Source organism: Taeniopygia guttata, chromosome 13, assembly GCF_048771995.1.
Source record: "Taeniopygia guttata chromosome 13, bTaeGut7.mat, whole genome shotgun sequence".
Lineage (NCBI taxonomy): Eukaryota > Metazoa > Chordata > Aves > Passeriformes > Estrildidae > Taeniopygia > Taeniopygia guttata.
In genome coordinates, this window is record NC_133038.1 from 735,733 (window position 1) to 762,662 (window position 26,930).

Below are 26,930 nucleotides of genomic sequence, written 5' to 3' on the forward strand. Positions count from 1 at the left end.
CTCGCACCCGGCGTGTGGGGGCGGAGCTCGCCACAGCCCCGCCCGCTCCCCTCCGCCCCGCCCCTCGCTCGTCCTGCTGATTCTCTGGGTTAAAGCGCCCGCTCTCGCGCTTTTCTACACCGGGGGATGCGCGGCGGGTGACCGGGGCGGGGGGGTCCAGGCGGGGGCGGCGACTCCCGGCGTGTTCAGGGGAGACGCGGGCTCGTACCCGGCCGTGGGGTTTCTCTCCGGACCCTCTGGCGCCGCGCCGCGGAACAACTCGCCCGTCCGCATCGCTTTGTGCGGGCGCGGAGGGCGGAGCCGCGGGGGCCGAGCGCGCGGGGAGTCCCGCTCGGGCCGGTAACTTCGCGCACGGAGCGCTCGCGCCGCGATGGGGAGCGGCGCCGGCCGCCCCGGGACCGCGCCGGGAGCCGCCGCCGCCCGCCCCGAGCGCCGCCGCCGCCGCTGAGCCCGAGGCGCCCCGAGCGCCGCCCGCCTGGTGAGCAGCCAGCCCGGCGGCGGGCACCGCGCCCGGCCCCGCTCCCGCCCCGGCCTCCCCCGGTCCGCTCCCCGCCCGGGCCCCGGCGCGGGGAACGTTTCGGGGTGCGTCTCCCGCGGGCCCGGAGGGCGGCGGAGCCCGGGCAGGAGCCCCGCCAGCCGCTCCCGCGGCGCCGCGCCGGAGGATGAGCGCCCCGGTGGAGCCCAGGATCAAACAGGCGCTGCGGAAAAAGCCCGCGGAGCGCACTCCGGAGGTAAGGCGGCTCCGGCTCCTTCCCAGCGGGTCCTTTTATTTACTTTCTCACTTTTCCTTTGCGTAAATCCGTGTTCCGACAGCGCGGGAGCCGCGGTGCGCACACAGACCGGGCTGGCGCACAAACTTCTGTCTGGAGCTCGGTTATTTATTTATTTCTCTCCAGAGCTGGCCCTCTCGGGACCAGCAGTGGTTTAAACGCCCAGTAACACGCTGGGTACAGGCACAAGGCGCTTCATGAAGTACTCCGGGGCAGCTGTAGGAAGAAGAGCAACGAGAAGTAGATCGCCGAAAAGTAAAATGATGCATATTTCAGTGATGCAAAACTTATGGGAAAAGTTAGGGAGCTGAAAGGCTTTGCTTACCTGTACAGTGATGCAGATTTAAACAAAACCAAACTAATTATGCTGCCCAGACTTCATAAAGATGTTTCTGCAGTGAGTGGGAGTGTAGAAATGTGTGAGGCTAGTAAGCTACAATAAAATGCATTTTCCAATTAACTGCCTTCTCTGTCCCTTCCCCACAAGCTACTCTGTAATCAGCCATGTATTTTTGGGAATGGTAATGTCATGGAGCATTAACTTAATAATGAAATAGGTTTGATATCATTTGCATTTGTTGAAGGTTTGATTGGAGTTTGTTTGCTTACTTACCCTTTGCCTTCCTTCATTTGTTTCCCTTGCTGTGATTTTTTTTTTTTTTTTTTTGTATGTGCTCAAGAATTAGGGCTATGAAGTGATACACTCTTGAATTTTTCCCTTGGAGACTGGGAAACATCTGTTCTCCCTTGGTACTTCATGGAGAGCAGAATGTCCTGCCTGGTCTTCCTTATAAGTTAATTATGGAAGGCTACTTAGAGAGCTGCTCAGAGGCTGCTCCGGAGTTCATCCTAGCAGGACAGAGTCCCTGCTTCCCTTTCGAGCCGACTGAGTGAGTGAAATACAGATGTTCAGTCCCAATGGTTACTTGCTTTGGGATATCTGGCACATTCCTCTTTGTGTCTCTGAATTAATAATGAGGCAGTCTCACTATCCATTCGTTTTTCCTTGCTTTTAGCACTCCTCTCTTGCTTCAGAGCTTTCTTTCTTTTCAGCTGGAGTCGTCAGTGAGCAAAATTCCTTAGCTAGTGTGGCTTGCAGTGTTGGGCAACTGGGTTCATCACAGAAGTGTCATTCAGGAGTTGGCATTCCATGCTGGCTCGTCATGGCTTGGACTGTGGGGAACAGGTAATCTGGCTTGGCCCAGAACTTCTGCTCTCCACTGCTCCTGCCTCCTGTACCAACCTCTGTGGCTCTGTAGGGCTTTTTGTTCTTTTCTCTTGGGCATCCCCAGTTTTTCCCCCAGCAGCCATCGTGGAATTCCTTATGGTTGTAACCTTATTTTGGCGAAAATGACCTTAAAATAATTATTTTGCTTAACCTTGTAGTGTTAAACTGTCAGATATCACAATGGCTGACTGCTTGTGGATTTGTGGGCATTTGTGTAGGTTTCCATTAAGAGTGACATGAGTGTTGTGTGCAGTTTGAATTTGCTGAGGTATCTTAATTGTGGGAAAAAATTGCTTCTAAGTAATAGTACTGCTAAAATGATTAAAAAAAAAATCTAAATTCACTTGTTAATTTGGCCCTGTTTTGGCAGGCTAATTTTAGAGACACTGTGCAGTGAGACTACTTGTGATTAAAGTTAAACATGTACTTAAAACTTGGCAGGATTGGGTCCATCGTTCTTGCTCCCTGTTGCTGAGTAGACACAGTCAAGTCACTTTTGTTTTGTTAGGATACTTTTGTTTACATACATTTAGAAAGAGAAGCTTTTCTCTGATAGCAGGGTGTACCTGGGGGTCCCCAGTCTGGATCTGTGTTACCTGCTCAGGTACAAAGCATGGAGTCCCCTGTCACAGTCACACTGACGGATTTTCCCAACATCTGCTCTGGGATGTGAGGACAGATGGATAGGGTGGTGAGTGAACTGGAGAAAACAATTGCAATGTTGTTTATTCATTTGTTTATTTAGTTTATTTATTCTCAACATCCTGACTTGTCTTCTTTCCTCTGTAGGCTGCAAGACTTGGGGCAGGGAAGCCAAAACCTGTTTAGCGCAGCCATTAGGATCAGACCCAAATTTCAGGTGTCCCTGCATGGGATGAACAATGTGGTGACTCCTGTCTTGAAGTATCCAGTTGTACACACACTAACGTGTGTGTGGCTTCATTTCTCCCCTCCTACTGTGGTGGGAAGTTATCATCAGTTCCTCCCACACGCAATCAGCTGCTCGGGGCTGCTCCTGCCCTTTGACTGCGTTTTTGTACAGGAACCCCCTCAAATTCCCCGAGCCACCACTGGGATTTTGTGATAAGCCAAAGCTGCTCATCCACAAGAGTTTCAATCGCTTGCAGTCCTTTTCTGCCCCCCTCTCTGTTTCTGATCCTGCAGTTTATATGAGCAATTTACCTGGGTATCTATTACAAATTACAGGGTTGGGGCTGTGCTGATCAGTAGCATGGTCTGGTGCTTCATTCCTGTCATCTGTGCAGCCTCTGGAAAAATACAGATAAACACTCCACATGCCAGATTTTGTTTACAAGTAGGGCAATTATCCATATGATTTTGATTGTAGTTTTTTTTCCTTGACAAAACGTCTTAATTTCTAAGAAAATTAAAACAAAATCTACCTACTCAAATAAGCAGGGAGATAGTAAAAAAATTTTACAATTTACTTATTTTGAAATTTACCTCACTATCTTGCTCAAGTAAATGTTTTAGTTCCTGATACACAAATATTTTTGTTTGGAAAAATCTGTGTTAGGGCAAGTTTTCAGTGTTATGGTAACATTCCAATGTTTGCTAATTGTTAAAGTGTATAAGTTATGCATATTAGGCATGTACACACTTGATTTTTTTTTTTAGTTGTTGTTGCTCAGATACTTCATGTGTTATGAAGTTGAATAATCTTCAATTTATTTTGCCAGGGGGAATTATTTTGATGCATTTGTAGGTATTGTAGCAAAAAATTAATTATGCCTACATTTTTAATGTAATTGCTGTTGTATTACTCTGTTTAAAATCTGTTTCAGAACTACTGAAGGCTGGCAAATATTTTACTCCCTTTCCTCTCTTTTGGTGCATCACTGGAGGTGTGTATTGTTCATATGAGATGGAAGTGACTTCTCATGTGGGCTGAGTTCCAGAATGTTTCCTAGTGGACTGATGCCCGTGGTTGTAGCAGATGCTGCTCTGGGATTTGAGCGAGTCCCGTTTAGTCAAACCTCTGCCTTGCTGGTTCCCTGGTGGCCGGTGCCCCTGTGCTGACACTGGAAATAAATCTGTGTACCTGTCTCTCAGGTGTGGCCTGAAAGTGCAGAATTTGTGAGTAATCTCTCAGATATTAGTTTTGATGATAGATTATCCTAACGAATCATCCCTTCTGTCTTGTCAGAGGAGGAAACTCTGGCAGTAGTTGGATACTTAAAAAAAAAAAAAATCATGCATTTTTCTCCCAAGGTTATGCAGATGCCTATGTGATGGTAAATCTGTGAGTGTTTATACATGCAGATCCCCTAGTTTTTGCTTGGGAATATGGGATTTACTGTGCAGTGTTTCTTGTCACAGGTGGGGGATATTAGTAATTTGGAACTGTTTTAACAGGAGAAAATCTTTAGTTCAAAGCAGTAGAAGGGAAGGATGAATGCTTATGCCACCATGTGTGTGCTCTCATTAAATATTTAAATTTTTTTGAGGCTCAGAAATCCTTATCAGATCCATACAAAGACTCTGATGTTGGTCTTTAGGGCTGTTGTTCATGCTGCCACAGATAAAGACTCAGTGGTTGATAGGGCCAAGCTGCAAATGATTGTGCTCCTTTTTCTTTGTCTTTCCTTCTCCTCCCCTCCTGTGAGCAGACTCTCTTCCATTTTTAATGGAACCTCTTCCCAATATAGTATCTTTTTAGTTCTTCATGTCTGTGTTCTAGACAGTGTTTACTTTCGTGGCTCAGAAAGCTCTGCTTTTATTTGACTTCAAAGAATTTGAGTTTATTTTTATACTCTCAGCTTTTGTATTTTCCCGACTTCGTCTTTTTGCGGTAATTCTTGATTAATGTTAATTCGACTTCATTTGGCAATACTAATTCTTTCTTCTCTTCCTGTTCCCTTTTTATTAGTGGAAAGAGGAAAAAACCTAATTTGTGTCATGACAGGGTCTTCTCTTTGGAGCATGTATGTGATGCTTCTTGATGGCTTAGATATAGAGAAATAGATCTGTGTGAATGTAAATCATGCACAAATAGTACATTGATAGGCATTATGAAATAGCTGTAATAAATAAAATAAATGATTGTTGACAGCATAACAAAGGCACTCTTGTACTGTAGCACAGCTGAGCCAAACAGAGGAGAACATCTGCTTCTTGTTTCCAGAAATAACTGGTATTTTGAAGTGGGGTTTTTCATCCTTTTAATAATTTTCTGTAAACTCAGTAGGTGAAATGGGATTAACCATTGTAGAAAGCTATTGTTTCTAGAGTCTGAGGTGAGCTTTTAGGAATGTAACTGTGTCAAGGTGTTGGCTTTGCATAGCCATTGAAAGTAATTAGAATTGTAAAGTCACCACAAAAGTGGAGATGCTTGCAGTTACTGTAAAGCCAAAAGAAATTTGTGTTAAATGATGTTGCAGATGCTGGTTTCTATTTAATAAAAGCACCTTACTGTTTGTATGTGGGCCTCTAAAACAGGGACAGAGGAGTCATGGGCACCTGACTTCTGCCATAATTTTCTGCTACCTAACCTCTGTCTTAGACTTTCATTCCCAATTTTTTGTGATTTTTTTTTTATAGGTGACACTTTGTAAGACTTTGCCATGCAGTTACCAGTTCTGGAGCTCAAACTGAAGATGAGCAGCAGCCAACTGTTGTAAAATCCTTGAGATTGCTCTGTGTCTTTGTGCTTTGGTGTCTTTGCCAGAGAACCTCCTGAAACTTTGATCAAAGATGCACTGACCAGTACTACATGACTTTCATCCCACCATGCAGAGACTTGAGCTGATTGTGGCAAGTGACTGTGCTTGGAAGCTGGAAAAGACCTTTAAAGTGGAAAAATTAGTTATCACTGATGATAACCAGAGGGATAGGAGCATGTAATGACATGCCTGCAATTTACTGCTAATGAATTCCTTAATGGGTCCCTGTGTACCCTGTGCAGATTGCCTTTCTGCACTCCTAGGGCAACAATTATCTTTTACAGTTAGAAAAATATAAAACCTTGTAATATGAATAATTTATAAGTAGTTCTGTGAAGGCAACAATTAGAATTTTATTTATGTTTAATATGATTGAGAAATCATATGCATAAGAATTGATGAATGGACAGAAATGTTGAGGACCTGCAACTTCTGAGAAAGACTGGGAATGCATGCATGTTATTGACACCATATTCCATCAGCATCTTGCTAGGACTAGGAAAGACCTAGACTTGGGTTGTTTTCTTACATATTAGATTAGTCTCTTTAAATGAACTATGTTGTAAAGCTTTTTTATAGCCACCTACTAAAACCAAAGTTCAGAACAGAGGTGCATGAGGAGTGGCACATTGAGTATCATAGTGCTGGCTACAGTTCTTAAGATTCAGTCTTATTCACAAGCAGACTATAGTTGCTGTGTTAATGAAGTTGACATTCTTATTACTTTTAATGAAACAGTCATGAACCTTCTCTCCTCTTCCTGTGCTTCCCTACCACATAGCTTTCAGTTGAAGGTAAAACAAAACCACATTTTTTTCCCAGCTGCTCATTAAATTAATGTATTTAAGCTCATGGTAAATACAGCATTGAAAATCCTGGAGGATTGTCCAACAAGCCTCAAAGCTTTGGAAAAACAGCGTCTCTTCAGCTGCCAGCTTGATGAGTTAGGAAGTTTTTAGTGCTTAGATTTTCCTCTGTTTTGTCTTGTGCTTTAGGTGGGTAGCTGTCTCTTATTTTGTTTCTTAACACAATGTAGTATCATGAGTCTTCAACTCAATTAGACCTGTGGTTTTCCTGTAATAAAAAAGCCAAGCATGCAAACTCTTGTATTACCTCAGTAAATGCTGCTTGATAATTCATTTTCATAAACTTTGTGTATGTACCTTGTTTTCTGAGGTGATCAAGAGCGATGTTCTTTGACAGATATATTTTGTCTTTTATTCCAAAAGTTCTGATAAATACCAATCAGTGCATGTTCACAGTAGTTGTTGGCAGGATGTTTCTAAACATTCTGGGGAACCAGTGAAGAGAAAATGTGGTGTCCCCTCCTCAAGAATGGGCAGGGTCAAATCTCTTCTCTGAATAATTGAAATTAACCTCCGCATCTTTAATTGGTGACTGATCACAGGATTGATTTGGAATTCACAAAGTCTTATTTAAAAATCAGTGGTGTTTGGTTATTTTATGTTTTCATTGCCATGTGGACACAGTTTTGTGCTTGTGGCGTACAGTCGAATTCTTGGCCAGAGGTACTCAACAACCTGGCCTATATCAGTATCTAAATAATTCCCATTATTACTATTTGGAGCCTTAAGTACAGCACACTTTCTGAAGCTGAAATCAGCCCTAAATTAGTTGAATTTAAAAAATAAAATTCATCTGTTGTTTCAAATGCACCAAAATACAATACTGGAACTTCAGTTCCAGTTTTCACAAATGTTAACATATGTAAATATTCAGCTATATGTACTTCAGTAGCTGTCTTAGGAATATTTTTTTGCCTGTGTCTGAACATTTTTTTGAGTTTGTTGTTGTTGTGCTTTCATCAGCAAGCCTGAAGGTGTTGCTCATATTAATTTTTGGATTATTTATGTCTCAGAGATGCAAATAAGAGTGTGCTAAGCCTTGGACAAGGTACCTTGTTCACAGAGGAGGGATCTGGTTTGGCTGTTCTGCAGGTATTATCTGGCTGGATACCTGCAAGGAAACTTCACCTGTAGTTCTCAGAAACAAATATTTTTTCCAGCCTTCTTAACAGTAAAGCCTGTTGACTTCAGTCAAATAGAGGTTTGTGGTTCCAGTGAAATAAATCAGGTTTCAGGGCACTGTTTTAGCTTGGACTGCATTTACTGGTTTTATTGAAATGACTATTGACAAACAGATTTTTCATAAAGTCTGTCTAACAAAGTTTCCTTGTTTGAAAACATGCAATATAACACAAGTAGAGAAAATTAGTATGAATGTTTTGGGGTGGGTAAGTTTTTTGATTTTGAGAGTCTGTGTCCATATTAACCTGTTTTGTGGGTAAGGATGTTGAGCACTGTTTTGGAAAGGAGAATCTGGGCAGGAGTGAAAGGATTAAAACTGTGATGGAGACAGGGAAACATTGTGATGTTTAAGTAGCCTTAGAGTGGGTGTATATAATTTGTTAATTATTTTTGGAATATCATTGTGAACCACAGCTGTTAAAAAAAAAAAGGAAGTTAAAACCAAACCCACAAAAAAACCAAAATGCCAGAGAAAGTAAACTTTAAATAAAAATTCTGAGAAATAAATTAGACCGAACATTCATTGTTTATCACCTGGTGTAGGTGGAACACGCAAACAGTTGTTCCATTAATAGTTGTGACTTTGTGGTGTCTGATCTCCCTGGCAGCTGAGGGATGATCAGGGCTTCTTCACTGGTTCAGTGAGTATTTGGTGTTCCATCATGGCAGTGTAAAGTCATGGGCATTGCTCCTGTAAGTGTTCCTGTAACTGGCTTGGAGCAGTGTTGTGAAATCTGCTTGGGGTCATGTTGGTTTCTGAAATACCTTCTTGAAATATGGGTCTGTGGAGGGTCCTTGGGACTGTGTTGCTGCTGCTTTCCCTGGTAAGGACAGACCCTGGAGTTTTTGTTTGTAGGGATCACTCGGAGCTGTGTCTCTAAGCCAAACATTTTGGCACCCTCTGGGAAGAATGTTGGCAGGCTTTAGCCTCTCCTTGTGCCGATACTGAAACCTTGTGTAGTAGAGTCTCTCACCTCTTTGTCACAGAATCACAGAATGGTTTGGATTGGAAGGAGTCTTTAAGATCATCCTTTTCCAGCCCCCTGCCATGGGCTGGGACACGTTCCACTAGACCAGGTTGCTCCAAGCCCTGTCCAACCTGGCCTTTAACACTTGCAGAGATGGGGCATCCACGTTCCAGTGCCTCACCTTGTAAGAGCAGAAGTGTACAGACGTTTTGTGTCCGTGACAGGTGATGCTCTTTGGTTCTCTGCACAGAATTGGAAGGGTTATTCTAAGATATCTACACTGGCCCTTTATTCCTACATGTTTCACTCTGCTCTTGGGCCATGACTAATGCAAATTCCTCCATCCAGTGTAAAGTCTGCTCGCCAGAACATGGATGTATTAAAGAGAAGATGAAATTACAGTGCACTAATAACTGTGGACAATGGCTCATGTATATTGGCATTGTTTGCAGAAAGTTGAGAATTTGTGTGTAATGAGTCACATATGACAAGGTAAAAAGCTGTTCCACCATCCTTGTTTGTCTCCTGCATGTAATTTCCAATTCTGATTCATTGAAATGGAGCGGTGAGCAGGAATGTGGTTCTGTTATGGGATACAAGTGAGTATCCTAAAGCACTGCCTCAGCCTTCTCAAACATCAGGTGCACCTATTCCCAGTGCTTGTCCAGTTTACATGAAGACATGTGAGTGCAGGTGGGTCTAGCTGAGAAAGAGCTACGAATTAACCTTGGAGAGCTTGAGGAATTGTATTAGAATCCAAAAACATCCTATGTTGAAAGGGATCCACAAGGATCATTGAGCCCAATTCCTTTCTCTGCCCAGGACCACCTCAAGAGTGAGTGGGACTGATGAGCACAGCTGGTGGCTTCCAGTATTTCTTGTGTGTAAGTCTTGGTGGAATTGTTGAATCTGAATGTCCTGCTTAAGCATAATGGTTATGCAGTATCTATTGTGTGTAGTTACACAAAAAAGTCAGAGGCTGTTGCCTAATCTAACTTGCCCCTGCAGGCTGGGGTTCATCTGAAGGAAGTAGGGCCACACAAAAGTGCTAACAAAACATTTTGGCTTTATAATTTGTGTGTTAGTGTCTCTTGCTTTCTATGACTTGTATATGCGCCTGTTTATCTGTGGGTGCCTGCTGCACACCTTGTGTATATAATTTTTAGATACCTTTTGTCCAAGATATATGTACAGTAAGGCTATTAAAGGAAATTATATTCTAAGGCATTCTTATATGTATGACTCTTGTATGAGGGCAGTGAAGATGATTGTGATCTGTATGTGTTGGTGGTTCCGCAGAGTGAGATAGGCCAGAGGTTGCTTGCAGGAATTCTGCTGTCAGACCTGGGGGAGAAACATTCCCTGATGAGTGATGGCAGACATCAGTGTCTTCCCTCTGGCAGAGTGGTCCTCAGCCTAAAGGAAATGCTCTTGAGTACTTTTACAGAATCACAGAATGGTTAAGGTTTGAAAAGACTTCCAAGATCATGTCCAACTATCAGCCCAGCACCACCATGTGTTCACCATTAATCCATGTCCTTGAGTGCCTTATCCACACAGTTTTTTTGAACACTTCCAGGGATGGGGACTTATGCCACCCTGAGCAGTCTGTTCCAATGCTTGACAGCCCTTTCCATGAAAAAGTTTTCCTAATATCCAAACTAAATGTCCTCTGGAGCAGTTTGAGGTCATTTTCTCTTGTCCTATCGCTTGTTACCTAGGAGAAGAACTCGTGTCGTTCTTCGATCAGTCCAGAGTCTGGTACTCCTACCAGAGTCTGGTAGGAACAGCTTTGTCTGAAAACACTCTTGTTCAGGTGTGGCTTGATCTCTTACTGCTTTTTTGTTTTCTTTTTTGAAGCTTCTCCTGCTGTTACAATCCTAAAGCAGAGTGATTTTTCAAGCACAGATTTCATTAGCGTTGTGCCTGTTGGTTGAAGGAATTTGAGAATCTGGTGTGAGTGTAGGTCAGAATATTTAACCAAACATTTCTAGAATATGCCAAGTTCCCAATCTGCCTGTGAAGTTATTCTCAAAGCACAAAGTCTTCAAATCTCCGTCCCTTTTTCTTCTTCTTGTTCAGAAAGTTTGGTGTCTGATGCTGTCGTGCATCTGCTTTGGGGTGTTTTCCTGTGCAGCCCCTGTCTCTGTTCAAGCTTTCAGAAGAATGTTAGGGATGCTCTGTGAGGGCTGCACATCCTTTCTGTTCTTTTTGTTTATACTTTGTTCCAAGGAGGCCTTTAGAAGGTTCATTCAGTAGTTCTGGGGTTTTCTGGACTGATGATGTATTTGTCAACAATGCTTTTATGTTGGAGAGGTGATTGCAAAACAAACTCATTTTTTTCACTGTGTGGTTCAGGGCATACTAGAAACTTACACATAGAGTATTTAGAGATATTTTTCAAGCTATTGGCCAAAGTAACTGTAACTAAAACCCAGAGATCACAGCAGATTGCTTCATGATTATCTTCATATTAAATGCAGGATTTCGGGCTCAGCAGATGTGATTGTGCAGAGTAGGTCATATGTTAGTATTGATCAGATATTTCCAGGCCTAAGTCTCTAAACTGTGATGGTAGGGTGGCAGTAAATTCAGCTTGCAGGGGACAGAAAAGTGACTCAAATTTGTGTCCATTGCTGTCAGAGAAGGCAGGGCTCCAGACCAGCTGTGCGACCTTGTAACTCCCAGATAGGATTGGTTTGGTTCTTTCCAGAAGGTAATATGACTTCTGCTTCATGTAAATCCTGTTAAAGGAGCAAGTAGAGTTAGTGTGTATTAGGGTAGCTGATCTTCCAAGGACCATGAGAAATGTTATTGTTGCAAGATTACTTTTCCTATCCTTGCTTTTACTGTTCCTGAAAAACTGTTTTTTCATTTTAGTGACAGCTGTGATAGCTCTGAGAGTAAAACCAGAAATTATGGTGAAGTCTTGGAATTTTTTTATTGGAACTTACTTCCTTTAGTATATACCTTTCCCCATGAAGTGGGGTCATGCACTTAGTTTCGTCTGTGGAGTGATAATTTAACTGAAAGTTTTCACTTATGAATTAAAGTTTAAATATGTAATGTAATATTTTTCTACCAACCTATTTTTTATTGTAGTCTCTGAATTTAAAAAACTTAATTCAGGGACTGGTTAGGTAGTACAGGTCTGTTTTACAATACTTAATCTGACCTAGAATATGAGCCTTCTTACTGACCTTGCAATAGGAACTTCTTGAAGATACTAGAATAGTGAGAAAGGGCCAGAAAAGGGTGTGGAAGGAGGTGGGAGAGAGCTGCAAGTATACTTGGCATTCAGAAAAGTTGCCAAATGGAAAAAAAACACATTTCTTTTCTGCTTTTGTTCTCCTAAAATGCAAAGGGTGGAGGATAAACAGTCAAGATGTGTAGGTGTTAAATTCCTCATAGAAGCAGTATTAAAGCTGCAAAACAGTGTAGTGAACAAAAAGATAAGTATATATATATAAAAAAATATTTAAAAAATAAAATCACTTTAGGTATTATACCCAAACTGACTTTGTATAAGCTTCAGAGAGGAGTTTTTCTGTAATTTTTTTTTAAGAAAACCATTTCTTGTGTCACATTGTGTAAGGAGAGCCGGAGATCTGTCTACAGTGAAAATAAATTGTAGGAGAGTGCAGCCTTACAGAACTTGTGTGAATGTCTGCTGTGAGAGGAAACTGAGGTGGCTGTGCCCAGGTTTTGTATACTTATGGACAGCCCCACTTCTGAGGAGCGCAGGGGAGGAAGCCAAACACCTGCAAGCAGCTGTGTGACATCTGTGCTGTGCTGCTGAGGGCACTGCTCACACTCTGCTGCTGTTTGCTCCATGGCTGTCTGATAACCCTGGTGTGCAATGGCTGATGCTCCCATCCCAAGAGTGTAAAAAGCTGGCAGAATTCAGATGGAAATGAGTCCCTTGGCATTAGCAGGTCGCTTGTGGTGATCTTGTCACTGGCAAAGAAGATGCACACTTCTCAAGACCATTCCAGATCAACTTCCAGTTTGCAGGGAAGTGCAAAACACTTTGCTAGGCATGTGCAAAAATAAGTTTGCATTGAGAAGTGTATTGAGATTAGCTTGATAAAGTCTGTTCAGAGCTCTGATGCCCTCCTTGTAAGAAACCTGATAGTGCTGTAAAAGAACTCTGCTCATTAGTATTGCCAGACAAGCTGTTTTTAAAACTTGGAGGTCTTCTTGTTTCAATGGCTTCAAGCTTAAAATACAGAGAGTTTTCCTTTGTTTTATGATACTGTGATACACCCTTCTTCCTCTTTTGAGCATTTCAATGCAGTATTTTGGAAATACCCTGAGTTGAGGGAAGCATGCACAAATTAGTTAGCATTCTGCATCTGGTTTCTTGAGGTTCCTTAGCTCTGCTAATTATTGGTGAGCTTTTAGCATGTCAAGACTGTAGCAAATTCTTGATGAATAGAACAAAAATAACTGCCTTAAGGGATTCTCTCTTTGTAATCTTTTTGTGCCTGTTTAGCATTGACATTTAAGCAGTCTGTCCTTCAAGGGCTGATCATTAATGAGCCTTGAATGATGGTCGTGTTGGTCTGGAGGGAAGGAATTCTTGTGGTGATGTTGAAGGCACATACAGTTCCTTTTGGCCAAAAATGAATTCCTATGAAGAGAGAGTTCCAGAGCTGTTGTAATGTTTTTCACTTTGGCAGTTTGTATTTGAAGAAGTTGAGAAGTGAGGTGTGTCCTTGTGAACTGTATCATGGCTTTAGTGTTGAAAGGCGATGGTGCTGATTTTGTTGCACTTCAATTTTGGGAGCTTTATGATGCTCCTGTCACAAAGGGTTATGCATTCCAATGGCTACCAGATACTCTGGAGAGCTTATTCTATTTAAATCTTACTTGGTCCTACATTTTCAGGGCTGTGATGATTTGGCTGAGTAAAACAGTTCATTCCAACTGTTGCAGAAGATGTTTCTGTTCCTGTTTCCCATTTGAATTCTGAAGGAAACCAGCAGTCCTATGTTAGACTGCTGACCTTCTCTCTAACACATTTACTGCTTCCCTTCTGTTGGATGGGAAGGCTTCCTTCAGCAAACTCCTCTACAGATGCCATTATAGGTGACTTCAAAGATCCTTGTCAAAGTTTCTTGTTCTGGTTCTTCCCAACTGACATGCAATCCACACAAGGATTAAAGGGTGTCATCCAGCTGGCATGATAATTAGAAAAGATGTTTTATCATGCATATGTGGCCCACAATTCCAGGCGATTCCTGAGCCACTGAGCATTTCTTGGTGAAGTCCACAGCTTGAGAGAGGAACTTCTGTTTTGTTTCCTCTCTGTTCACTTTAGGTAGAAGGTAATTATGGAGTACAGCAGGCCTGTGGTTAACAGGTGCTTCATAACCTATCAGATCTGAGTACAGCTATGTTTATAAGAAAAATGGAGAATTTCCCTTGAGCTTAGTTTAGGTCTCTCAAATGCAGCAAATTAACTCTGTTAAAATCTGGAGTCATGGACTTCAGTGTTTTGTATGGTGAACAGTAATGTTGCTTTGATTTTTCCCAAGCTCTAGTTGGACTCTAGTAGAATATTTTTTTTAATGTACTTTTACATGAAATATAATTAGCTTTCATGGTTTTGAATGCTAATGTAATAAAGTGAGAAGCCTTCGATAACAGGTCTTCCTTTCCTTCCAAGACTTGGGCTGAGTGAACTTGGTAAGTACTGGAGTGGACCAGCTGCCTGAGTGAGAGGCTGAGGCCCTAAATGCACAGCTTTCAAGAAAAAACACAACAGAGATGTCTCTTAATTTTCAGTGTAATTATGTAAAATGTCTGAGCTGCTGTACTGGATCCTTCTGTTTCTCCTGTATGTGGGGGAACTGTGATCTAGAGTGTGTGTTCTCCATGGCTGCAGGCACAGGCATGACTGTCCAGAGGCTGTGGTGGTGTAATATTTATTACAGCATTCTGCTGCTGTGTCCAGACATTGCCTTTCATCACCCTGTGTGGATCATCTCTTTTAATGTGAGCTGATGAGTCAAAAGTTGGAATATTAAAAGAAGGCATTGCATTGCTACCTATAAATCCATAAATCCAACTTTACTCAGATTAAGTTTAGTATTTGTTGGGTGGATTTTGGCTTTTTTTTTCATCTTCAGTAAATAGTGATAGTCTTGCTCTTTTAAAACAGATGTCTTTTTAGGTGAGACCCTTGATTTGTTTAAAAGTGGGTTTGTTGTACCTCCATAGAGGCTGTGGTTGGCTGACAGTGGAAGAGCAAGAGGTTGGAGGAAGCTGGGGTTGATGGAGTTGATCATGGGTTTCCTAGGAATGAGAAAGGTGGAATTGGCTTGTTTTGGTGTTGTAGTCAAGGCTGATTGTAGCCTCTCAAGTTTTTGGTCTGCCTAAGGATTGAATGGCTCATTGGAGGAGAGGTTTCCATATCAACTCATACACTACAACCCAGCGGAGGGAGCCCATGTCTCACGTGTTCTCAGTTAGTACCTGTTTGATTTCGTGTGGAGGTGGAGGACACAGTGCCTTGGCATCTTCTCTGTAGTTCTGTGGATGTTAGTTGTGAAGTGTGGTGTGCTTTGTGAAGCTGGGTACCTGGTGGGTAGGCTGTAGGATTTGGAGCTAGAAATTCCTGACTAACAGTGTTATCTTATGGTTGATTCAGTCTCTTAATGGTATGCTTGTTTGTTCCTCCTAATGTTGAGGTTGTTAATTTTCTGAATTAGAATTATTCCCATTGTAACATTATGCATCGGTGATCAATGTAATGACCAGGGAAGTGCACAGGTATCTGTACCTCTGACATTTATTTGATTTGATTTCAAACTTGAAACCTGTTAATCTAGCTAGATGAATATGCATATATATAACTCCTCATTTTGGATCTGTAAGCTTCTTTGTGGTTTATGGCACAGGTATTGCTGAGAAATGCAAAAGTAGATGTTAAAGTGTCAGAGCATCAGTTCCTAGAGTTCTGCTGTGGAGGTTTACATTCAAATGTTGCAGTGAGGTAAATCTGGCTAATTCCTTGCTCTCAGCAAAGATGCAAAGAGCTGGTGATTAATCCTTTTTTTTTTCTTTGATGAGGGATATAAGTATGTTTGCCCCTGCATGGACACAATGAACACAGCCATGGTAACCTTTCTCAACACGTGAGAGGATGTTGAAGTAGCTGTATTCAGATAATTTAGACTCTTTAAGAAATATTGCCTCCTATACCTTGCAGTAACTGCCTTTAATTGATCTATTTGCTAGTGCTTGGATGTCCTAATACCAGGATGCAGAATGAATTACTGGTGAACATATTACTGCTGTCCACTACAGGAATTCCTTCACAGTTCATAATAACATTATGATGGGAATTAAGTAGCTGGAGGTTGATTTTCTTTTTTCTGTCAGTGGCTTTATTGAAAAAAACTGTAGGAGAGCATTACAGTTGTGTGATATTTTATTCTCAGTTATAATCTCATAATTTTCTTCCTGTTTACTGATGCAGCAAAACATTTTTAGGCAGTTAATAGAGCTTTATTCCTCTCCCTTAGCTAGATACTGAGTGGCTAATTAAAATTACAATATTGATAAAGATCTCATTTTGCCTTTGCTATTATTTATTTAGCAGGACTTAATTTCCGGACAGACGTGATCTTTGCTTGCTTGAATTCACAAAGAAGTAAGAAATTACACACAGAAAAATGATAAATGTGCCATTAGAAAAATAAAAATATTCTTATCCATTTGTATGAAATTCTGATGATCAAAATGATGGAAAAAAGCTACAGTAAAGTGCTGTTATTGTGTCTGTCAGTCCTTCTCTGATACCTGTTGAGCTGTAGTATGGGAGTATAACATCCACTTGCTGCAAAGACACATTGGGCAGAGCACAATGAAAACACTGACAATGGAGTGGTTATTTGTTAAATATGAACCAGCAGTTGCTAGTCCAAGAGGGAAGAAAGAGGAAAGGAGCTAGAGCATTTTCTGCAGTAAGAGCAAAGTCATTGTAAGTAACAGCTCAGGTGTTTAACATGTCTGAGCTCACTCAGCCTCACTCCCGAGTTGTTGTGATGGATAAGCACTGAACTGACCTTTGGATTTCATCTTCCACCTCCTCTCTCCTCATGCCCAGGTTTCTGTAACAAATTTCTTATTTAATAAGAATGTACCCTTTTTTTTCCTAAATGTTTGAGAGTTCTGACCTTTCCTACCACAATTCCTTCTTTTCTTAATAAGAAATTTCAGATGTTGACACTTTCCTCTGAAAAAAGCAGGGAGTTTCTTCGTGAATCAGAGGAGCTGATGCTTTTGGAGTTCTGACCAAAAGGTTTTAACTGAAATCTTGCTATTTGATGGATGCTTGTCCTCTGGAAGGGAGCTAGGTAATTCTGACAAGTGGTCAGCTGCTTGACTAACAAAGTGTTGAAGGAACTAGAAGCCACCTATTTTTTTGGTGGATTTTAGGCGATTTTTCAAGAGCCTGGGTTAGGAGGCTGATTTTACTATCTTTGTACTATTTAAAAATGTTTGGTTTAAAGTCTTGCTCTTTGATAGAGAATAGAGTTTTAGAAAACTCAAGTTTTACAACTCAAAAAAGGGTTTTTGAGGCAACTTTCTTTTCTATTATCAGCATTTAAGTCTGAAAGATATTTTAAAATTAAGTAATGTCTGTCTGGGAGGTTTGTGGTAGTGTTTTAGTTGAAGGCACTTTTTCATAGCTGTACTTTTATTCTTAGCTGTGAAAAGGGATGAATGTGCTTCAGATACTCAAAACTCTCCATGAGCTTCTTGCTTTGGAGCAGTGACATTTGTTGTTCTGTCTCTCCAGTTCAGGGCCCTTGCCATTTCACTCTGCAAAATCAGCTTTTCCAAAGGAAGTTTTTTTCTCTGGCAGAGTCGGGATTCCAAAAATGCTGACTCTGTGATGAAACAGCAGTAGAAATAATACAAAATTTCTCCTCCCTCATTCCTTTAGATGTTTTTCTTTCTACCAAAGTCCTATATCAACATAATCCAGGGTTCTGAGGTGGAAGGTGTTTATCTGGATTGGGTGTGGGGAGTGATTGGTGAGTAGAGAAACTTTTTGTTTTATTTTCATGTGGAAAGACTTAAATTCTTTTATTTTGCTCTTAGAATTATGCCACCGAATCGAGATATTTTCAATCCATCAAAAAGCTATAATAGTGGCTCTCGAGTCTCTGTATTTAAAGGTCTGGCTTTTCCAAGTTTTCTTGAGGATAGTTTGATTCTTAGGAGTAGAAGTCTGCCTGTAGCCATGTGCATGTTACAATGAAATAATAGAAAATAATATATAAGGAAGCTATTTGCCCCATTGAGGGACTTGTTACTTTTTCGCAAAAAATAAGATAAAAATCCAACTGTGCTAATGATACTTCTTACTGTCTGCAAAAATAAGAGTCAGATTTTAGTTTTCTATTTGTGGCTATATTGTTATTAACAGATGCTGTCAATGGAATTGCTTCCTGGTTTTACAAGAGTGAAATGAAGTATCTCTTAATCTCTTTTCTCCTGTATATAGATGCATAGAGTATATAGTGGAAAGATACTTAAATAACTAGACTGACACTAACTCCTTTTGAAAAACCAGTATGTGTCATTTGTATAGGTAAATGGCAGTTAAGGGTTTAGGGAGGAGTGCTCTATCCTAGTCAGGATATGATCCATAGTTGTCTGATGGACATAGGCTCCAGGAGTCTGGGGACATCTGAAAGCCCATGAATCAAATAATTCAAGTTCTTGGTCATTTGAAACTGTTCAGCTTTATCAAATATATGCCGTTTTTTCTGAATAATGTAATATAGCTCTGAAGTAGTTGAACCAGTTTGTTGTATACAAATGTTACTGTGTGCAGTCTCAGGCAGTGACATAAGATCATGCAGGAGTTTGCTCTTATGTTCTCTGAAAGGTTCTTTAATTAGGCTTTTTGAACTAGTGGTGTTTCCTACCTGGAATGATGCAGCTTCATTCCTTAGATGTGCTGGTTAAACTCTGCCATTCTCTGCAAGGTACTTTAATGTCCTTCATTCATAAAATTTTCATTTGTCTGACTGACTAATCTGTCCTTTCTCTTCCTAATAGTGTCTCAGTGCTCGTATTTCGTTTTTATTTTTGTTTCTAAGTGGCCTCCAGCTAAATAGGAGGCTACTTTAAAGGGAATTGTTACTTTAAGTGAAGAGCCCTGAGCTGACATTCTGTTGCATCACTTGCATTTTTATTGAAGTCCAATGTCTATGCCACTGAGGAAGGAGAGTAAATAAGATAAGATGGAAGAGTTGCTTTCCAGTTTATCTCATCGTCTTCCTTTTAGTTTAGGAGCTGTATACTCTGTTACACATGTTTATGTGGATTTTTTCTGTTCCCACAAGTTTTGGGGGTAGCTGAGAGTGTGTAGGGTGGGTTCCTTGAACCAACATCCCTAAAGTTGGTGAATTTGCTCTGTATATATCTGAATGTGTAAAATATGGATCAGAGAACTACAACATGTTTCTGTGTTTTTATTTCTGGTATTACAGTATCAGGAAAGAATTTGGGAGTACTATTTTTAAATTGGCCTTAAACAGAAACTAAAGAAAACAGCGCGGATTCCAGCCTTCGATGAAGCAACAGGAAGGGAAGCAATGAAAACCATAAACCATGCTGAGTAACATTTCCTCTCTTCTGCTATACCCACCCCCCAAGAGTGACAAAGTCTTTATTGAGCCTGACAGGATTCCTAATAAAAGCTGCATTCAATCTGTGTAAGGAGGCTGCTGAATCACTGAGAAGCAAGTAATGGCATTGGGCTGGAGGGAACCTCCCACTTAGAGCTTACACAGCTTGTGCTCTGTGCTCCAAGAATCACCTCTGTTTGCTGTACTGAAATCTAGGCACTTTAAATAACAACTTTAATACAGACACTGTCCAAAAGGCTATTAAAATCCTTGTCCTGAAACCAAATGAGTGCTTGGTTGTGCTGGAGTTTGTTTCCAGCCTTGTTTCTGCTCAGAGTACTGAAAAGGGTGAAGAAGCTAAGCAGCACACAAACAGGCAGGTACCTTTCAACCATGCAGCTTCCTTCCCTGGAGGATTTTGTACCTGATGGTCTTTTTGAATGCCATTGGAATTTGGGAAGCTGTTGCCATATGGTTTAACTGTTGGTTCAAAGGCAGAAATGTCTATCTATTTATTTTAAAGTATATTCTCAGTCACATGACTGGATTTCTAACATATCTTCAGAAAATATTAATATTTTGTTTGCTCTGAAACACATAGAATATGCATCCTGCCAACTGCCTTAGCTTGGAAGAGGAACGGATGCAAAATCCCATCAGTCATCCTTTGTGCTTTCGTAGAAGCAGGTTCTTGTGTGTGACCCAGGCAATCCTGGGTGCTCGGCAGCCTGCGTGGGCTGGCTGCGGGGAGCCCTGAGTGAGCCAAGCGTATATTCTTGCAAGAGGAATTCACTGTGTTTGGGGTTGTCTGAGAGACAGGTTTTGTGCAGCGCTTTGGGACAGGTTTGCATGTGAGAGCAATCTGTCTGGAGCTTGCTGACACAGCTGGTTTTGCATGCAGCTTTGAAGTGCTGCTGCTCTGCTGCAGGTTTCTGCTCTTTTCTCATTCCCTGAGCAAAACTCCAGACTGAATAACACTTGCCAGTCTGCTTTCTTTGGCACCCCTTGTTTCAGGTTCAGGGTGGATCTGGGCTCGCTGGGATTTGGGAGCATCCCTGGGTGCAGTGAGCAGCTGTCCCGTGGCCAGTGCCGGGGCTGGATGCAGCTGCTGGGGAGCTGGGCTGGCTCTGCCTGCTGCGTCAAGGACACAACATGACAGGCACTGCTGAGAGGAGTCCCTGGGGATTTATCGCTTCCTCAGCATCCCTAATACCTGATTGCAATTACTGAGGTTGGCTCTGTGTGAGATTAATCAGAATTTGCAACTATGAGGTCATTTCAGAATAATTTATTTTCCTTAGAAATAGACCAGATTTCCTGTTTAGTGTTTCATAATAATAGTAATAATAATATGTTACTGGAACACCTGGCTGGGGTCACAGAAAGTGAAGCATTAGTCTTTTCTGTGTTTTTCAGGGGCAATGTTGCTTTTGATGCAGTCATTCCATCCTTGTTCAGAGCAGCTTTTTTTTTTTTTTTTTCTTTTTGTTTTCATTTTTTACTGTTTTTTTTTTTTGGGGGGGGGAGTTTTAGTGGTTTTTTGTGGGTTTTTTTGTTTACTACTTTTACCCCCTTTTGCCCCCTGCTTTTAACTCTGCAGGGAGATTTGTCTTGGACCTTGTTGTGGACTGAAAGTGTCTGGACGCAGGTCATGTGAATTACAGTTGTGCTGGCTGGAGTCGTTGGTTGGGAAACTTTGTGGTTGGAACTCCATGTTTGAGACCACTGTTGTTCCACTGGAGCCTCAGTTCCAAGTTTGTAAAGATGCTTCTTGGATTAAAGGCCAGAGAGTGGGTGAGAAGAGGGCGAAGCAAAAGGAAATAATACCTACTTGCAAATTTTGCTCATCATTGGTGTTTCTGCACTGTTGGTGCTTGTTCAGAAACATCCAGATTTCTGTCATATTTTGAAAAGATGCCAATAATGAAACTTAAGGGTGACCACCACTTCCTCAGCAACTTTGAGTTTGGATTATATTTTTCTGATGATCTTTCTGGCTGACTGTACTTCTTTATTTTAAAAAGTTACATCTTAACAATGAAGAAACTAATATTTCACTATCCTTGCAAAAAAAAACAAAACATTAGGAGTGAATTATTTTCAAAGAAATGTATTGGGATAAGTAGGTGATGGTGGTAGTTAGCTGGTGGCTTTACTTTTGTGTAGTGAGTTTTTAGTTGATGCTTCTTTTATTTTCCCCTCTTATGGTATCTCTGAGAGTTAACATCTGGCAGGGAAAATGAGAAGTGGTCTGGGTATTCAGGTGGCTCACTTCTAACTATATTGGGATGAGGATGTTACCATAAAAGAATATACATTTATATAACATGATATTGTTACTAAAATCTGTGGTTTTATACTGCCTTTGGTTGAGCAGCTGGTTAAGCTTTTTGCTGGAAGCCTGTGTGTGCTGGAGCTGATAAAAACTGGTGCTAAAGGAAGCTGAGGCTGCTGGCGACGACACTTTTGTGATAACAGCGCCATCCGCAGAGCTGTCCCTTGGTCTCTGCACTGCTGCTGAAGCCCACGCTGTTTCATACAGTCCATTCTGTCATGGGAAGAATTTGAAGACACAGATGTCCTCTGCTTTTTTTTTTAAACACATCTGCTGTGAGAACTGGAGGCAAAGAATGATCCATCCTGGGCAGCTTGGTGCAGGATCACTGCGGTCGCGGTGTTCATGTTTCCTCTCTATGGTATAGAAAATCTCCTTTCTCACAGGATTAACAACTGCCTGATTACTCTTTGCACAGTTTCCCACGTTCCCTTGAATTGCTGGAGTTGCAGTTTTTGCTAGTTGAATAGATAATGCGAGTTACTTTCTCTGTAAATAACCTTAGTCAAGGTTGTTTTCTGTCAAAGATTGAAGAATCTGTTGTGGGTATGGCATTTGCAGGTAGAGCCTGTGCTTCAGTTTCAGCTGATTAAAAGCCCTGAAGAAAAAGATTGCAAAATAAATTCATACTGACCTCGTTCTTTAGCTTAGAGCATGTGGAGAAATTGTGTTTCATCAATAGTTGTGTCTTGATTGGATTTTGACAGAGAAAAGTAAGTAAAGAGATTATAAGGAAGGATATGGAAAGGGGCTGTAAAATTCTGGCAAATGTTTTTTGTTCTGCTGATACCATGCTGAATGTTGCCCTTTGGCATCACTTTTCGTAGTGAGTATCAGAAAGTATCTGTGAAAATGATCTCTACCCTTTGTACTGAGGTTATGTGGTTGTCCACTGTTTAGAACTGCTGCGGTGAAATAAATGTTTTTAAAAATAAAACTGAAAATGATACTAGAAACTCTTGTAAGCTTTGAGTTAGAGAAATAAATGCTTTCATTTATTTCTGTTGGAGGAGGATTTTTGGGAGCGTGGTGCAGCTGGACTTCAGCCTCTGTCCACGAGGTGGCCACAGCCCCTGCCCATGTCCAGGCACCCTCGGATTATTTGATGTTCCCTGCCAGCAAAAATACAGAAGAGACTCTAAATACAGTATGTGAAAGGTAATTTCAGTGCTATTTTAAGCACTTAGTCTGAAATGAGTTGGAAGTATGAAGAAAAATTCATGAGCTATGACTGATTTTCATAGGTAATGCTAATTCTAATTTTATTGTGAAAAACTGGGATACATGCACCACATGTACTATACTGTCCTGTTTTAGAATCTGAAGTGGCATGTGAGGGAGAGGAGGAATTCTACCTTATTGCATCTATTTAAACAAGCAAAAAAGGCTTTCTATCAAGACATGGAAAACAGATTGGATGGGTACCTTCGAGGTACTGGCAGAAAGAGGCACCTCACAGCCCTCCCCAGGAGATTGCTGAGTTAGTTCTTTTGCTCAGTGGCGCCCAGCATCACCTTCTCAGCAGGGCTAGGAGAGGGGCTTGCTTTAAAAGTCAGGTATTTTTAGGGAAAGCATTAGAGATCCTGATTTAAAACCACCTGTAGAAACTGCTGTGCAAGTAACCAATGTGTTTAGCTTGTTGATGCATCACCTGGCTGGGTAGTGAATTACATTTATCATGTATTTATTTTTATTTTTTAATTTTATTTATCATTTATTTATCAACATTAGAGCAGTAGTAATGGGCAGTGTAAGTTGAATGCCTTCTGCTGGGTGAGGGAATAGGAACCTTTGCCTTCCCTGTGCTGTGCTGTGCTCAGCTGTTCCCTCTGCTGCTCCTCTCCAGAGATGAGGTTGGAGCTGAGGGTTGCTTTACAGACATGTATTCTGTTAAGCAAATGTTTATCTCTTAAATTTACCAACTGTTTGTTCACCAAGCTCCTCAGTGCGTAAGTACAGCACTCCTGTGTGCTGCAGGTGGAGTGCAGGAGTCAGTCCAGGCTGAGTGAACTTGCAAAGGGGCTGCATTCTGGGGAATTGTAGAGAATTATTTACAAGTCAGGATGTGGTCATTTTTCATATGCAGAAGTTAAAAACTTTGTGATTAAAAGGGGAACATAGGCTCTTGTTCTGCTTACAGTTTTCTGTAACTCATAACTACAGAACTGCTTATCCAAAACGTTGTCAAGATATTCTGTTACATCTTAGTCCCAGTTATGTAAAAAAATACTGGAAAACGTGGGGAAACCCATATAGACACAATGAGTAATGAGAACTTAAAAAAATTCCGCTTTACTTTTAATACCAAATACTGATTCTCTCCTGCTGCCCAACTTTCACAGGAGTTGTGAGTATCACTCTTTCGGCCTGGGAGTCAGATATTATTAACTATTAAGCCACTGTATGGTCTGAGTGTATAGTTGCTGCATTTCTGTGCCTGATGCTTTCAGGTGGAGGAGTTGAGGCAGTTCCCTGCTCAGAAACAGGAAAAGTTCAGTAATGGAGCTGTTGGTTATCTGAAATGACCCTTTGGCTGCCAGGTACCCACCTCTGACAGGCTGTGGTGTGTTTGGAGTCTATCCATAGCTAGTGCTCCTGGATGGTTTCTCTAACAAAAACTTGTTTGTGGCAGATGATTAAAATGAAATTGGACTGTGTGAATTGAGTGCTTTGTAAATGTGTTACAAATTCAGGCCTTCTGTTTAATTTTAGTGGGGTTTGGTAGTGACATTTGAAAAAAAAAATCAGAGTTTTATTGGTTTTACATGGTCTGCAATTACGTCTGACCTTTCATTTGATACAACAGTCCGTATCAGTTATACTGCTAAACACGGACTATGAAGCCAAAGAACTTTTCTGAAGTAAATCCTTTGTAAATTCTGAGGCCAGCATTCATATTGATTTATCTTATGTAAACACTGAATAAATGCAGCACTTGAAAATTCAGAACATACCTTCCAAGGCCAAGCTGGAGGGACTGCCCTGTGGTGTATAATGATTTTGTTGTGTGTGTATTTGGCTCCTACAGCCCACCTGTTCAGGACAGTAAATTAAGGGATGAATAGCCCTAGTGAGCTGTTCCCTGCCATGTGGTCTGCACCATCAGCACAGATATTTTTGTGACTGAAGAGGATTCTGTCTGGTGAGAGGTTTAAACAGCTGTATCTCCTAATTACAGCTTCTATGTAAAGTTCAGTTTATAAAGCAAAATAATCTTCATGTTTTAAAACTTTTGTTTCTGTGGTTGCTAGTGAATGACACTGGTGTGATACTGACTAGTGGTAGTAGGACTGAAAGACCTCTAAAGCTTCATTGTTTTCATCTTTGCCAAAGAGTATTTTGGAATAGTTTTTGATGTTCCCTCCAGACATGGACTGGGCTGAGCAAGAGAAGGCAGTAGGATGGTGTAGTTTGTAGTGGGCCTGCCAGCTAGGTCTGGGGTGGACATGAAAGAGTTTTTCCCCTCCAAATATAACCCCTTTGCTATGAAAAGGTACTCTGGTGGTTCTCTGTACCCTGTAAGGTGGCTTAGGTTTTTCACTGGTTCTGAAAAATTCCTTCTTTAAAGAGATCTTAGAAGGTTTCAGCAATTTTTGACCTTGGGTGAACAGGCCTGCTCTATTTGTCTTATTCCATGTGTTCCTTGCTGCTGTACCCATTCACATGAATAATATTTTCAGAAATCTTTTTAGTAAATATTTTTTTTCAGGTCAGTGTTTATGCATCAGTTGCTCTTCACTCTTTTCACTGCCACAGCTCAAGTGTATACAGGGTTCTTCGAGTCTGTGTGTGTCCTGACCTATCTATTAGTCTGGGCTTTGTGTAATTTTGTGTAACTTAGTGCAGAAACTGAAAAGTAACACTGAGTGATTAGATGTGAATGAGATTGCTTATGTGGTTTTTTGTTTTGTTTTTTTTTTTTTTTTTAGGACTTGAATACTATTTATTCTTTCCTTCATGGGCTGGACATACTATCACATTTCAGGGAACATCAGCTAAGGTGAAGTACTCTGCAGTTTGTGTTTTTTAGCACACTTACATCTATGACATTCTGTGGAGATAAGCAGAGCTTTTGTCTGCCTGCAGTTTGAGGTGGCAGAGAATTGGCCAAATCCATTGCTGAGTTAAGTCACAGCCATAATGTGGCACAGAATCTGAACTAATTAGCTCTTCTAAGAGGGAAGGCAGAGCTTACTCCCATTTGCCTACAAGGGACTGTGTAGACAGTGCCCTGTCTTAACTCAGATTACAAAAGCTTTTTAATGCTTCAGACATTCTGATGGTCTCAGAATCCATAAAATGGAAGGCCAACAAAGCACAAAATGTGCTTTAGAAGTATTTTAGTTCCTTCAGTTCTGCTGCTAATTCCAGTGTGTGGGAGTGATTTAAACACTTGGAAAACATGCTATATATTATCTATTTGGGTAATGAAGAACACCGTAATAATTTGAATTTTTCCAGTTAAGCACATCCTTTGTTCAGAACAAAAAAAAAAAAAAAAAAAAAAAAAAAAAAAAAAAAAAGTTGAATTTGAGGTCTTAAAGCCTGAAAGTGATTCTACTGAAATGCAGTGATTAATGTCTTATGATCTTTGGGGATTAAAATTGAATTTAAACTTTTCTTCTTCCCTCAGAATAATGTCGTCAAGTGCCCGCTATGAGAGGTACAAGGGCAACCAAGTTCTCTTTTGGTGAGTACATAGCACTTGTTGGAGTTCCTCAGCAGAAATGTGGGTAAACCCAATGTTTTGCATGTTGTTATATATATGTCATTAGCTTTTCAGGCATTGTCAGTAATCGGTTAAAAGCTTTGGCAGAGGTGGCTGTAGCAGAGGGGGATGTACGTGTGTCAGTGACACCAGGTGACAAGGCAGGCAGTGTCCCCTCTGCAGTCTGGTGACACTCAGCTCAGTAGGTGGCACTGTATCCCTGGAGCTGGCACTGCCTGCTCGGAGCAGCCTGTACTGGGGTGGGCTGGAGCTCAAACACCATCACTTCACATTGCAAAAATTGGTATTTTAGCTTATGGCTCTCTAGGTTCTTCCTGGGAGGCAAATATGCTTTTATTTCCCTCATATTTTAGCATTGCTTATGGCATATTTATTGTCTCATAGCTAGTTTTAGCCTTCTGTATAAAGCACAGCTTCCAGCACACCCAAGTCTAAATGAAATGCCACCTGCTAGTTGGTGTGGTGGGTGTGTGTGACACACACCTGCTGCAGGAGCAGGTCAATATCTGTGTGT

The 26,930-nt window shown here is 41.2% G+C and overlaps 1 protein-coding gene across 14 annotated transcripts in view; it reads left to right on the top strand.

The window, feature by feature from the left end:
* Positions 1 to 91: 91 nt before the first annotated feature.
* RAPGEF6 (Rap guanine nucleotide exchange factor 6) overlaps positions 92 to 26,930 on the top strand; it is a 123,125-nt gene continuing 96,286 nt past the window's right edge. For 7 of the 14 annotated variants that reach the window (XM_030284248.4, XM_030284252.4, XM_030284250.4 and 4 more), the window contains exons 1-3: positions 92 to 731; positions 25,617 to 25,687; positions 26,321 to 26,377. In XM_030284248.4, the coding sequence (XP_030140108.4) occupies positions 663 to 731; positions 25,617 to 25,687; positions 26,321 to 26,377 (197 nt within the window). In that variant the 5' untranslated portion in view covers positions 92 to 662. Of the gene's footprint in view, positions 732 to 760; positions 1,026 to 22,826; positions 22,846 to 25,616; positions 25,688 to 26,320; positions 26,378 to 26,930 lie in introns of those variants that run through there. The other 7 variants (XM_030284259.4, XM_030284260.4, XM_030284254.4 and 4 more) reach the window with 4 other exon arrangements.